Raw genomic sequence first — 12,698 nt, 5'->3', positions numbered from 1 at the left:
CGGAGATATGACGTTCCAAAACGACATAACTCCGCGCGGAAATATGACGTTCCAAAACGACATAACTCCGCGCGGAAATATGACGTTTCAAAACGACATAACTCCGCGCGGAGATATGACGTTGCAAAACGACATAGCTCCGCGCAGAGATATGACGTTCCAAAACGACATAACTCCGCGCGGAGATATGACGTTCCAAAACGACATAACTCCGCGCGGAGACATGACGTTCCAAAACGACATAGCTCCGCGCAGAGATATGACGTTCCAAAACGACATAACTCCGCGCGGAGATATGACGTTCCAAAACGACATAACTCCGCGCGGCGATATGACGTTCCAAAACGACATAACTCCGCGCGGAGATATGACGTTCCAAAACGACATAACTCCGCGCGGAAATATGACGTTCCAAAACGACATAACTCCGCGCGGAAATATGACGTTTCAAAACGACATAACTCCGCGCGGAGATATGACGTTCCAAAACGACATAGCTCCGCGCAGAGATATGACGTTCCAAAACAACATAACTCCGCGCGGAGATATGACGTTCCAAATCATCACGTTTTTGTTTCAAAATCAGGGTAGGTTCAAAAATCAAAACTTGTTCTAAGATTTTTATTGAATATCCCTCGTAAAAATTGTCTGATTTTGAAATGTTACACCTCTAAAAATTCGTACGGATCCGTACTATAAAATGGCATTCAAAGAAATTAAATATCAATGGGCTACAAAAAATGATTGATAAAAAACTGATTCATTTTCAAAATCAACCTTTTTTGATGATTTTCCAAAATTTTGACCCAAATCGACAAAATGACGTTCCAAAACGACATAACTCCGCGCGGAAATATGACGTTCCAAAACGACATAACTCCGCGCGGAAATATGACGTTTCAAAACGACATAACTCCGCGCGGAGATATGACGTTCCAAAACGACATAGCTCCGCGCAGAGATATGACGTTCCAAAACGACATAACTCCGCGCGGAGATATGACGTTCCAAATCATCACGTTTTTTTTTCAAAATCAGGGTAGGTTCAAAAATCAAAACTTGTTTTAAGATTTTTATTGAATATCCCTCGTAAAAATTGTCTGATTTTGAAATGTTACACCTCTAAAAATTCGTACGGATCCGTACTATAAAATGGCATTCAAAGAAATTAAATATCAATGGGCTACAAAAAATGATTGATAAAAAACTGATTCATTTTCAAAATCAACCTTTTTTGATGATTTTCCAAAATTTTGACCCAAATCGACAAAATGACAAGGGGTTACATCACGCTTTTTTTTAAAAAATATAGGTTGGTGCGAAAATCGAAGCTTCGATGATTTTTTTTTTTTTAGGTATCTCGGGTAATAGCTCCGCGGGGAGATATGACGATCCAGAAAAAAATCGTGATGATTTGGAAGGTCACACATGGGGAGATATGTCGCTTCAAAGCAATTCAATATCGATGGGCTACAGAAAATGATTGACAAAAAACTGATTCGTTTTCAAAATCAACCTTTTTTGATGATTTTCCAAAATTTTGAACCAAATCGTCAAAATGGCAAGGGGTTACATCACGCTTTTTTTTAAAAATAGAGGTCGGTGCGAAAATCGAAACTTTTCGATGTTTTTTTTTTTAATATATCGGGTAATAGCTCCGCGGGGAGATATGACGTTCCAAAACGACATAGCTCCGCGCGGAGATATGACGTTCCAAAACGACATAACTCCGCGCGGAAATATGACGTTCCAAAACGACATAACTCCGCGCGTTATGTCGTTTTGGAACGTCATATTTCCGCGCGGAGAAATGACGTTCAAAAACGACATAACTCCGCGGGGAGATATGACGTTCCAAAACGACATAGCTCCGCGCGGAAATATGACTTTCCAAAACGACATAACTCCGCGCGGAGATATGACGTTCTAAAACGACATAACTCCGCGGGGAGACATGAGAGATATGTCGTTTTTAAACGGCATATCTTCTTGAATCCCGGAGATCATGGAGTATGTCGTTTTGAAACGGCATATCTTCTTGAATCCCGGAGATCATGGAGATATGTCGTTTTGAAACGACATATCTTCTTGAATCCCGGAGATCATGGAGATATGTCGTTTTGAAACGACATATCTTCTTGAATCCCGAAGATCATGGAGATATGTCGTTTTGAAACGACATATCTTCTTGAATCCCGGAGATCATGGAGATATGTCGTTTTTGAAGCGACATATCTCCCCATGTGTGACCTTCCAAATCATCACGATTTTTTTCAAAATCGAGGTCAGTGCGAAAATCGAAACTTTTTCGATAATTTTTTTTAATATCTCGAGTAAATAACGCCTGATTTTGGAATGTTATACATTACCAACAAATCGATTTTTGGTCAACAACTATTTTTAGGCCATTTAGGATCCGTACGAAGTTAAAAAGGTATAACATTTCAAAATCAGACAATTTTTACGGGAGATATTCAATAAAAATCATCGAAAAAGTTTTGATTTTTGAACCGACCCTGATTTTGAAAAAAACGTGATGATTTGGAACGCCATATCTCCGCGCGGAGCTATGTCGTTTTGGAACGTCATTTCTCCGCGCGGAGCTATGTCGTTTTGGAACGTCATATCTCCGCGCGGAGTTATGTCGTTTTGAAACGTCATATTTCCGCGCGGAGTTATGTCGTTTTGGAACGTCATATTTCCGCGCGGAGTTATGTCGTTTTGGAACGTCATATCTCCGCGCGGAGTTATGTCGTTCTGGAACGCCATATCGCCGCGCGGAGTTATGTCGTTTTGGAACGTCATATCTCCGCGCGAAGTTATGTCGTTTTGGAACGTCATATCTCTGCGCGGAGCTATGTCGTTTTGGAACGTCATGTCTCCGCGCGGAGTTATGTCGTTTTGGAACGTCATATCTCCGCGCGGAGTTATGTCGTTTTGGAACGTCATATCTCCGCGCGGAGTTATGTCGTTTTGGAACGTCATATCTCTGCGCGGAGCTATGTCGTTTTGGAACGTCATATCTCTGCGCGGAGCTATGTCGTTTTGGAACGTCATATTTCCGCGCGGAGTTATGTCGTTTTGGAACGTCATATTTCCGCGCGGAGTTATGTCGTTTTGGAACGTCATATCTCCGCGCGGAGTTATGTCGTTTTGGAACGTCATATCTCTGCGCGGAGCTATGTCGTTTTGGAACGTCATATTTCCGCGCGGAGTTATGTCGTTTTGGAACGTCATATCTCCGCGCGGAGTTATGTCGTTTTGGAACGTCATATCTCCGCGCGGAGTTATGTCGTTTTGGAACGTCATATCTCCCCGCGGAGCTATTACCCGAGATATTACAAAAAAAAATCATCGAAGTTTCGATTTTCGCACCGACCTCTATTTAAAAAAAAAAAAAGCGTGATGTAACCCCTTGTCATTTTGTCGATTTGGGTCTAAATTTTGGAAAATCATCAAAAAAGGTTGATTTTGAAAACGAATCAGTTTTTTGTCAATCATTTTTTGTAGCCCATTGATATTGAAAAAAATGGCAATCGTGATGATTTGGAAGGTCACACATGGGGAGATATGTCGCTTCAAAAACGACATATTTCCATGATCTCCGGGATTCAAGAAGATATGTCGTTTTGAAACGACATATCTCCATGATCGGGATTCAAGAAGATATGTCGTTTTGAAACGACATATGTACCTCCGCACGTCGTTATCTGATATCGCAAATCCTTTTATAATTGTACAAGATACCCTTTATTCATAAGAGAAGCAATGCGTGAGCAATTGTCGAACATAAAGGCGTTTTGTTCACACATGGGGAGATATGTCGCTTCAAAAACGACATATCTCCATGATCTCCGGGATTCAAGAAGATATGTCGTTTCAAAACGACATATCTCCATGATCTCCGGGATTCAAGAAGATATGCCGTTTCAAAACGACATATCTCCATGATCTCCGGGATTCAAGAAGATATGCCGTTTAAAAACGACATATCTCTCATGTCTCCCCGCGGAGTTATGTCGTTTTGGAAAGTCATATTTCCGCGCGGAGATATGTTGTTTTGGAACGTCATATCTCCCCGCGGAGTTATGTCGTTTTGAAACGTCATTTCTCCGCGCGGAGTTATGTCGTTTTGGAACGTCATATTTCCGCGCGGAGTTATGACGTTTTGGAACGTCATATCTCCGCGCGGAGTTATGTCGTTTTGGAACGTCATATCTCCCCGCGGAGCTATTACCCGAGATATTAAAAAAAAAACATCGAAAAGTTTCGATTTTCGCACCGACCTCTATTTTTAAAAAAAAAAGCGTGATGTAACCCCTTGCCATTTTATCGATTTGGTTCAAAATTTTGGAAAATCATCAAAAAAGGTTGATTTTGAAAACGAATCAGTTTTTTGTCAATCATTTTCTGTAGCCCATCGATATTGAATTGTTTTGAATGCCATTTTATAGTAGGGATCCGCACGAATTTAAAAAGGTATAACATTTCAAAATCAGACAATTTTTACGGGAGATATTCAATAAAAATCATCGAAAAAGTTTCGATTTTGGAACCGTCCCCGATTTAGAAAAAAAACGTGATGTAACCCCTTGCTTTTTGGTCGATTTTGGTCAAAATTTAGATTTTTATTTGTTTGATGCCAATCGATAGTACGGATCCTTACGAGCTCAAAATGGTATAAAATTCCAAAATCTAAGATGATTTGGCCGAGATATGCCAAAAAATCATCAAAAAAGGTTGATTTTGAAAACGAATCGGTTTTTGGTCAATAATTTTTTTATACCCATCGATATTGAATTTCTTTGAATGCCACTTAATAGTAGGGATCCGTTCGAATTTAAAAAGGTATAACGTTTCAAAATCAGACAATTTTTACGGGAGATATTCAATAAAAATCTTAGAACAAGTTTTGATTTTTGAACCTACCCTGATTTTGAAAAAAAAACGTGATGATTTGGAACGTCATATCTCCGCGCGGAGTTATGTCGTTTTGGAACGTCATATCTCTGCGCGGAGCTATGTCGTTTTGGAACGTCATATCTCCGCGCGGAGTTATGTCGTTTTGGAACGTCATTTCTCCGCGCGGAGTTATGTCGTTTTGGAACGTCATTTCTCCGCGCGGAGTTATGTCGTTTTGGAACGTCATTTCTCCGCGCGGAGTATGTCGTTTTGGAACGTCATTTCTCCGCGCGGAGTTATGTCGTTTTGGAACGTCATATTTCCGCGCGGAGTTATGTCGTTTTGGAACGTCATATCTCCGCGCGGAGTTATGTCGTTTTGGAACGTCATATCTCCCCGCGGAGCTATTACCCAAGATATTAAAAAAAAACATCGAAAAATTTCGATTTTCGCACCGACCTCTATTTTTAAAAAAAAAGCGTGATGTTACCCCTTGCCATTTTGTCGATTTGGGTCAAAATTTTGGCAAATCATCAAAAAAATTGATATTGAAAATGAATCAGTTTTTGGTCAATCATCTTTTGTAGCCCACTGATATTGAATTCCTTTGAATCCCATTTTATAGTAGGGATCCGTACGAATTTAAAAAGGTATAACATTTCAAAATCAGACTATATTTACCGGAGATACGAGCTCAAAATGGTATAAAATTCCAAAATCGAAGATTATTTGGCCGAGATATGCCAAATAATCATCAAAAAAGGTTGATTTTGAAAAGAGATTATGTCGTTTTGAAGGCACATAGCTCCCCTGCTCTAAAAACGACATATCTTCAAAACACATATGTGTCGTTTTGGAGCAACATAGCTCCGCCGCGCTAAAAACGACATACATTTCTCCGCGCCGAGATTTTAAAAACAAGATATGCCAAAAAATTATCAAAAAAGGTGGATTTAAAAACGAGTTGGTTTTTGGTCAATAATTTTTTGTTACCCATCGATATTGAATTTCTTTGAATGCCAATTATTAGTAGGTATGCGTACGAATTTAAAAACATTTTTTAATTCTATACCGTTCTGTTTTTAACAGTAGGCTTTCAATCAAATTAAAAATCAAGTAGAAGTTGATTGGGCGAAGTTCACACTTAGAAATACGGTGCAAAATGTATATACACCTCATGATAATGGATATGCTCCCGCCGTCTGTTGAATAAACTTTCAAAAGTTCATCACAAGGCATAAAAATCATATTCACTGCACCCACATCCCTAGCGAACTGTGCTGGGAACTTAAATGATGCGTTAAAAGATCATATCATAAACTAATTTCAAATAGATTTGCGAGACGTACCCTTTAGAAATCAATGGGAAATCACGGCCAACAATTGCGGCCTGCCAATTGCCAATTGTGTTTATATTTGGGATTGTGGGTTTTTCCTTTGTACACCTCTTGACTGTTGATGTTTTTTTTTTTCGCAAAGACAACCCCTCAGCACGTACGGAGCGCCTACCCCTGGATAGGCTCTTTTCGCACAGAGCTGTCAATAAAGATATCACAGCTAATGACGAAATTAACACCCTTGCGTTTGGGTGTTCGAAGAAGAATCCGCTTGTGCATGCAAATTTCTGGCGAATTTCGTATGCAAATTTATTGATAAATGATCGGGCTGCAAGATCTGTCCTGTGATGCCAGCTTGTGTTGGGCCCACAGAGCGTGAGGACAACTGCAGTCAAATGAATGTAACTTGACGGCAACAGCTGCCAGTTGCGATTTGAATCATAAGGAAATAGAAAAGAAAATCTCCTGTCCTACAAGACACGTGGCCACAAATGCGCGGGCGAGAGCGTCCCTAATTTTTCTCAAAAGACTACGTCTGGCATTCGATCTGATTAGAGGGGAGACAAAGCGTGCCGAATGCTGTCGGGGGGGAATCTCTCAGCTCTGAGATGGCGCCCAAATGTTATCAAGGCAGTCTTGCCCCGAATTGTATTCAAATCCTTTGTACAATTAGAATGCAGTTCATGTCTTGCCGCGGGCCAACCCTTTAACACATGTACCGCACCCCAGGGTCGGGATCAGGGTTACTTTCGCCCAAGACATTCCATTAGAGGCATGATTGATGATGCGCCCGGCATACGCTATATTTGCATAAGTCTCTTTGGGTAACGCGCGTCCAGGCATTCACCTCAAGGCTTAGACAACGCTGAGGTCATGAGAACAAAGTCCAGGCACACAAAGGACCAGGAGTCCGTGTCAATATTTGAGTTGCGCTTGGAGCGCTCGCGTACATTATTATCATTATTATTATTATTATTATATACTTTAAGCACAAATGAGTAGTTAGGTCTATGACTGAAGAATGGCTACGGACTGCAATCAGGGCGTATCCAACAGCTGCTCGAGTATCCAATCCATGAAGTATTGTGTGCTCGTGTAGACGCCGGGCACCTCGGGCCTGGCACAGCCCACACCATACGCAACCACGCCAATCAAATAGAAACGCATTTGACCTTCGCTGACCTCGGAGGTCATCAGCGGTCCGCCGGAGTCGCCCTGGCAAGTATCCTTGCCGCCGGTTAGCACGCCCGCACAGAGCACAGCCTTATCGAACTGTTCCTCGGTAAAGAAACGATTCACCTTCGCATAGCTGGTGCGGCACACCTGATTGTCCAGGACGGGTATCATCAGTTGCATCAGTATATTGGAGGATTCACCACCTTCCTGCGTCTTGCCCCAGCCGACAACAAAGGGATTTGACGAAACGTACGACTTGGCACGCAAACTCGGGCTACTGGGCATACAAATGGGTATTATCGTATCCGTAAACTTAACATTACGCTCCAAATAGAGTATGGCCATATCGCCGCGTCCAATGCGACTATTGTACTGCGGATTCCTCACGTACTGTGGACAGAATAAAAATTCAATATAATATAAATACATTGTTTAAATAAATAATCAATTTTTCGAAGTTCCTACCTTAGCGATTGGCACATCAACATGGCGTGCCTCTGTGTCCGTCGTCAGATCGTGCTCGCCCAGACGCACAAATGTCCTAAGGGAAAGTCAAGAAACTTTGACTTTAAGATTGTTTGAGAGCAAGGCTTCGTCACACTTACAGGTCCTGTCTGATGCAATGGGCTGCGGTGATAACATGTCTGGCTGTGATCAATGTGCCTCCACACTTGAACGGTGAGGAGGAGCCATCATCGTAGCCGAGTAGCGCAATCCATGGCCAGGTTCCCTGCTTGGCCGGCTCACCGCCAACGACTTTTTTGAAGGCAGCCGCTTTTGGTGTAGCGCCGCAACCCTCCGCCACGGTCGGCAAGCGACGCGGCACCTCATCCAAATTAACTGGCCCCACTGGTGGCGGTGAGGTCACCGTTTGGCCCGTGGGACAACAGACCTGGGTGCCAACCCTGCCGCATACCAAATTGGAGGCCTGCAATTGCTTGGCAAAGTCGGGGTCGTTACGCTTCAACTGGAGTTCGCTTAGCACCGGCGCACAGCTCTTGATTTCTGCAAGGGATTAGTATGAGCTCTGTAGATAAAAGGAGTCTATATGGGTATCCAAAGATTACTTACCCACGCATTCGCCAATCTTGCCGGGCGGAAAGCGACAGCTGGGACCACGTGGCTGTACAATCGGGGACGAGGTTATCGGCGCAGATGTTGTTACTCTAGCCGTGGGCCTGGTCGCTGGTGCCTGAGTCACAGGATTCAGGAAAGGATTACCATCCGGTGCCCGTGTGGTCGCTGGCAGAGGCTGCACCTGCGGTGTCACAAACGAATCCTCTGTGGATGGGAAGAAAGGATTCGCTGGTCGCTCTGTGACCGGATTAGTAATCGGTCTGGTGCAGCACACCTAAATTAAGAGATAGCAAAAGCTTAGCAGGATTGCAGCAGATGATTATTAGTGGTCATCCATACCAAAGGATCCCCATTAACGCTGCGCGTGCCGCAGCTGCGCTGCAGCGCGAAAACATAATTCTCCGCCGTTCGCCTATCGGTCAGCTGGAAGACATTCGCCGCCTGAGGACAGTAGCTGAGCGCCACACAGCTGCCATAATAATTCTCGGGCGTAACGCAATCCCGTCGAACTAAACGCGAAGGTGGAAACAAATGAAGTTGTGCAAATTAGTGCGTGGATCTGACTGAACGTGTGAGAGATGTGCATTCAAATTTAAGCAAGAACAAAAAATAAAGAAAAAACAAATTCAATTATTGCTGATAGTTTGTCCGAATGTTGCTATGGCAGATATATAATATTTGAAAATATTGAAAAGATTTAGCTCATTTAGCTCCTCTACCCCTTCCACAGCGACCTGCGCAAGGAAGAATGTCTTATCGAGTAAGTTCTCAGACTGCGACATGGCTAAAACAACTCTATTACTGATACTTATCAAACATATAAAAGCTTTACGGGGCCGAAGCTGGCGCCTTTAACACATACCATATACACTCTCTAAGAACTGTATAATATAAGTTTATTATAATATATATTAATATATATCAAATAAAAACTTGTTCTAAATACTTGAAATGCTTGAAACTCTCTCTTTTTTGTCTCCAGTTGCTACCAAATTTCGCAGCCAGTGAAACGTGCTCTTAATACATAATAACCTATGCATAATTACCAAAGTAACAAAAAAAAAAAAAAAAAGATAAAAGCCGTAGGGAAACGTCTCAGGCATACAACTGGGGTCAATTGACCTTGGGCGAAGCTTTTGCAATGACAGTGACACTGACTGGTTTTACGGATTGAACTTGAGGCGTAACGCCAAAATAAATGTTTAAGTATACATTTTAAAGCATTTTAACAAATAGCTATACAAAAATTCGCACGAGCTTCTATGCAGCACAAATAATATTTGTGCGCAGGAAATACTGGAAAACAAAAGACTCAAGCAACGAACTTGCCCGTCAGAAAACAGATTCCAAAAGTCAAATTGAAATTTGATTGCTTAAGTTAATATCTTAGAATATATATGTATGTGCATTTATATAACATAGTATATATATACATATTCAATGCAACGAAAATAAAATTTGTTGCGCAGGAATTGCAGAAAAACAAAAGACTTAGGCAACAAACTTGACAGTGAAAAAACCCAAAACTCAATAACACACAAATTTCAAATTGTAATTTGATTGTAATCATTGCTTAAATATTAAAAGATATTTTTATGGACGCGTCGCGGTTAATGGAACTGGTTTCTCTAAGCGTTCGCCTCGTAATCGCAACAACTTGTTTATATTTGCTCGTTTCTTTTTTTTTTTTTAGTTAGTGTTAGAAATTTTTTTTTAGTCGAAGCTGAGAAAAAGCCAAAGCAAAGTTCTACTATTTAGACATATATAGATGTGTGTGGTGTACCTTGTCGCCGGTTAAACTGGGCGGGCGTGGGCGTGGCCAGGCAGCCAAGCGTTAACACAACACTGAGCACTAGCTTCATATTTGTTTTGTTGTTATTTTCGGTTAATTCTATTTGAAAGCGTATCCAAGTTCGCGTTGCGCACTCGCGACGTTAACGATTCGCCGTACGTTATCAGACTGAGCGCGTCTTGAGACCGGGTCCAAGCTTCTTGTTGACGTTTTATATATAATTTTGATCGAATTTGTATGTCGCCTTTGCGTGACCAGCTCGCGACGATCAGCGATTGACGGCAGGGCCGACGTTTTTATATGCGGCACGTCGCGAGGGCCCAGCTCGAAAGTTGTTCTCAATGGGGGAGAATCAAGAGCGCTTATCTCCCAACTATATCAATTAAATCGCAACAATAACAGCTTTACAGAAAAATCACCAAATTCGCGCAGTCGCTGTAATTTTATACAGTTTCCCAACATGACGAATCCCTTGCGAGGCATGCAAATTATTCCGACTGCATTGTCTAAAATACGGCATTGTCGCTCTGCAATTATTCCAGCTATGTGTTAATTACACAGATTTCATTTGCTAAAAATCTAAATAAATAAGATCACTCAGAAATGAATAACAAAATATGCACAGGCGAATGTGATATGCCCCACACAATACAAAATTTAATAGCTGTCAGCTAATTGTAGTGAAGGGTAATCAACGAACAATTAAGTTATCGATAGGTGGACGCTGCCAGACTGGCAGATACCCTGTTGACAAATATGCTTAAAATAGTTATTGATTTTCAATTATTATTCAATTATTTCGGCTTTTTTTAGAATTTAAAACATAAAACAAAACAGGGACTTAGCCTGATTTTTTGCTAAGTGTTTATTGTATTGGATTAAAAGTAGTAAATATTTTTTAATTGGTATCTCAAGCTCATAAATTCTCAAAAATATGCGGCCAAAAAGTTGATTAGAATCCGATGATTATCAATTTGTGAGCTTTTAAAAAAAGAATGAGCTTGTGCTATTATACCTAGCCCTCTCTGAGATTGACAGGTTATTACAACATCGCAGTTTGCGAAACTCTCATGAAAAAGTATTTTAATAAAACCCAGCTGAATATGGAAGAAAAGAGGGAGATATTTGATCAATTTAAAATAAGTATATACTTCATAGCGTTGATTTTGGTAAACAATTATAATTTGTTGAATAGCTTTAAACAGCAATTATTCTACACTCTGTTAGGGCATACAAATATTTATTAATTCGTATATTTTGTGTTTAGTTAAAGTTAGTTTGGAGCCAAGGCGCAGGTGTGAAGAAAATGTTGTCGGCCTGGCGCCAGTTTGTCATTGCTCAGTTTTAAGAATCGAAAGTGAGTCAATTGGTTTATTTAATGCTTGACCAGTGTATAAATATTATTTTATTTGTCATATTAACAAACGGATTTAGATGCCACATTCCACGCTAAAGACCGCTTAATGAAGCCGTAGGCTGACAGCGTAATTGTTGCTGACAACACGTTTAACAAACTGTTAACTGGGCTCTGCCCAGCTGCTCGAGCATCTGGTTCTCGTCTCCTCTAGAGATCTGTCCAGATAAGAGTCGAGAGTTTCGTATGCATTCGATGTAAAAAGCTCGTGCCGATTGACAGATTAGAGATTGATTTTATTTTGCGACTTGCATTGTCTGCGCTCTAAAAGGTTGATTACGCCAATCGATGACATAGGCGCTACACTCAGAAAAATTATGGTTAAATTGTACTCAAATCTATAAACTTAAAAAATTTGTTGAGTCAAGGGGAAAATAATACATTGTCTAGAAAATGTTATACTCAAATAAAGCACGCCACACGCTTATTTTTAGTTTCCAAATTCCTGTAGCAAGTCATTTTCAAATCTGTTTTCTTTTTTTCAAAATTTCTCCTAAGAAGGTTTTACCTTAAAATCAAGCGTAACTATTGTAAATTCTTTAAATAAGTATATTGCACTCAGGCCAAAATTTGTTTGATCAACTTCGTTTCATATATAATTAAAGATTATTTGAGAACGAAATCAACACAAAATATCAAAATTCTCGCAGTGTATTTGCGTGCAGCGGACTGGAATCTGTCCGGAATGCTGAGCAGTTGCGATGCTGTCCAAAAGCCAGGCCAATTGTTATGCGTAGAATGCAGTCGATTGGGGTATAACATCATATTCTATAGGCCCGTGGACGATGAGTAAGCTTTGCCTATGGATGGCATTTTTAGAATGTCGCTCAGGTGCCACAGTTGTGGGAAATTCAGGTGATTGCTCCTGCTGACCAGTTCCGGCTCGAGTGTCCGTTAACCAGTTACCTTACCTTACCTTATGCAATTTAAACCCCCACCTAAATAATTACCCGTCTCACGCTTATTAACCAGTTACCTTACCTTACCTCATGCTATTTAA

At 40.9% G+C, this 12,698-nt stretch overlaps 1 protein-coding gene across 2 annotated transcripts; it reads right to left on the bottom strand.

Annotated features, from left to right (window-relative positions):
• Positions 1-7,186: 7,186 nt before the first annotated feature.
• Positions 7,187-10,539, bottom strand: LOC6624203 (venom protease). 2 transcript variants are annotated; one of them, XM_002046275.4, is made up of 6 exons: positions 10,276-10,538; positions 8,832-9,001; positions 8,487-8,766; positions 8,021-8,420; positions 7,881-7,956; positions 7,187-7,805 (listed from the first exon to the last, which is right to left on the bottom strand). In XM_002046275.4, the coding sequence occupies exons 1-6, from the start codon at positions 10,352-10,354 to the stop codon at positions 7,278-7,280; spliced, it is 1,533 nt and encodes a 510-aa protein (XP_002046311.1). In that variant the 5' UTR covers positions 10,355-10,538; the 3' UTR covers positions 7,187-7,277. The 2 variants fall into 2 exon arrangements, with proteins under 2 accessions (XP_002046311.1, XP_070064183.1); XM_070208082.1 differs by lacking the exon at positions 8,832-9,001 and having other exon boundaries at positions 8,487-8,729; positions 10,276-10,539.
• Positions 10,540-12,698: the final 2,159 nt, after the last annotated feature.

Source organism: Drosophila virilis, chromosome 3, assembly GCF_030788295.1.
Source record: "Drosophila virilis strain 15010-1051.87 chromosome 3, Dvir_AGI_RSII-ME, whole genome shotgun sequence".
Taxonomy (NCBI): Eukaryota; Metazoa; Arthropoda; class Insecta; order Diptera; family Drosophilidae; genus Drosophila; species Drosophila virilis.
This window is presented reverse-complemented; position numbering and strand designations above follow the sequence as displayed.

Coding starts and splice junctions, on each gene's coding strand:
- LOC6624203 (XM_002046275.4), bottom strand. CDS start 10,354: ATGAAGCTAGTGCTCAGTGTTGTGTTAACGCTTGGCTGCCTGGCCACG. Junction 9,002..10,275: donor CCAGTTTAACCGGCGACAAG/GTACACCACACA, acceptor CTTCGCGTTTAG/TTCGACGGGATTGCGTTACG. Junction 7,957..8,020: donor CATTGCATCAGACAGGACCT/GTAAGTGTGACG, acceptor ACTTTCCCTTAG/GACATTTGTGCGTCTGGGCG.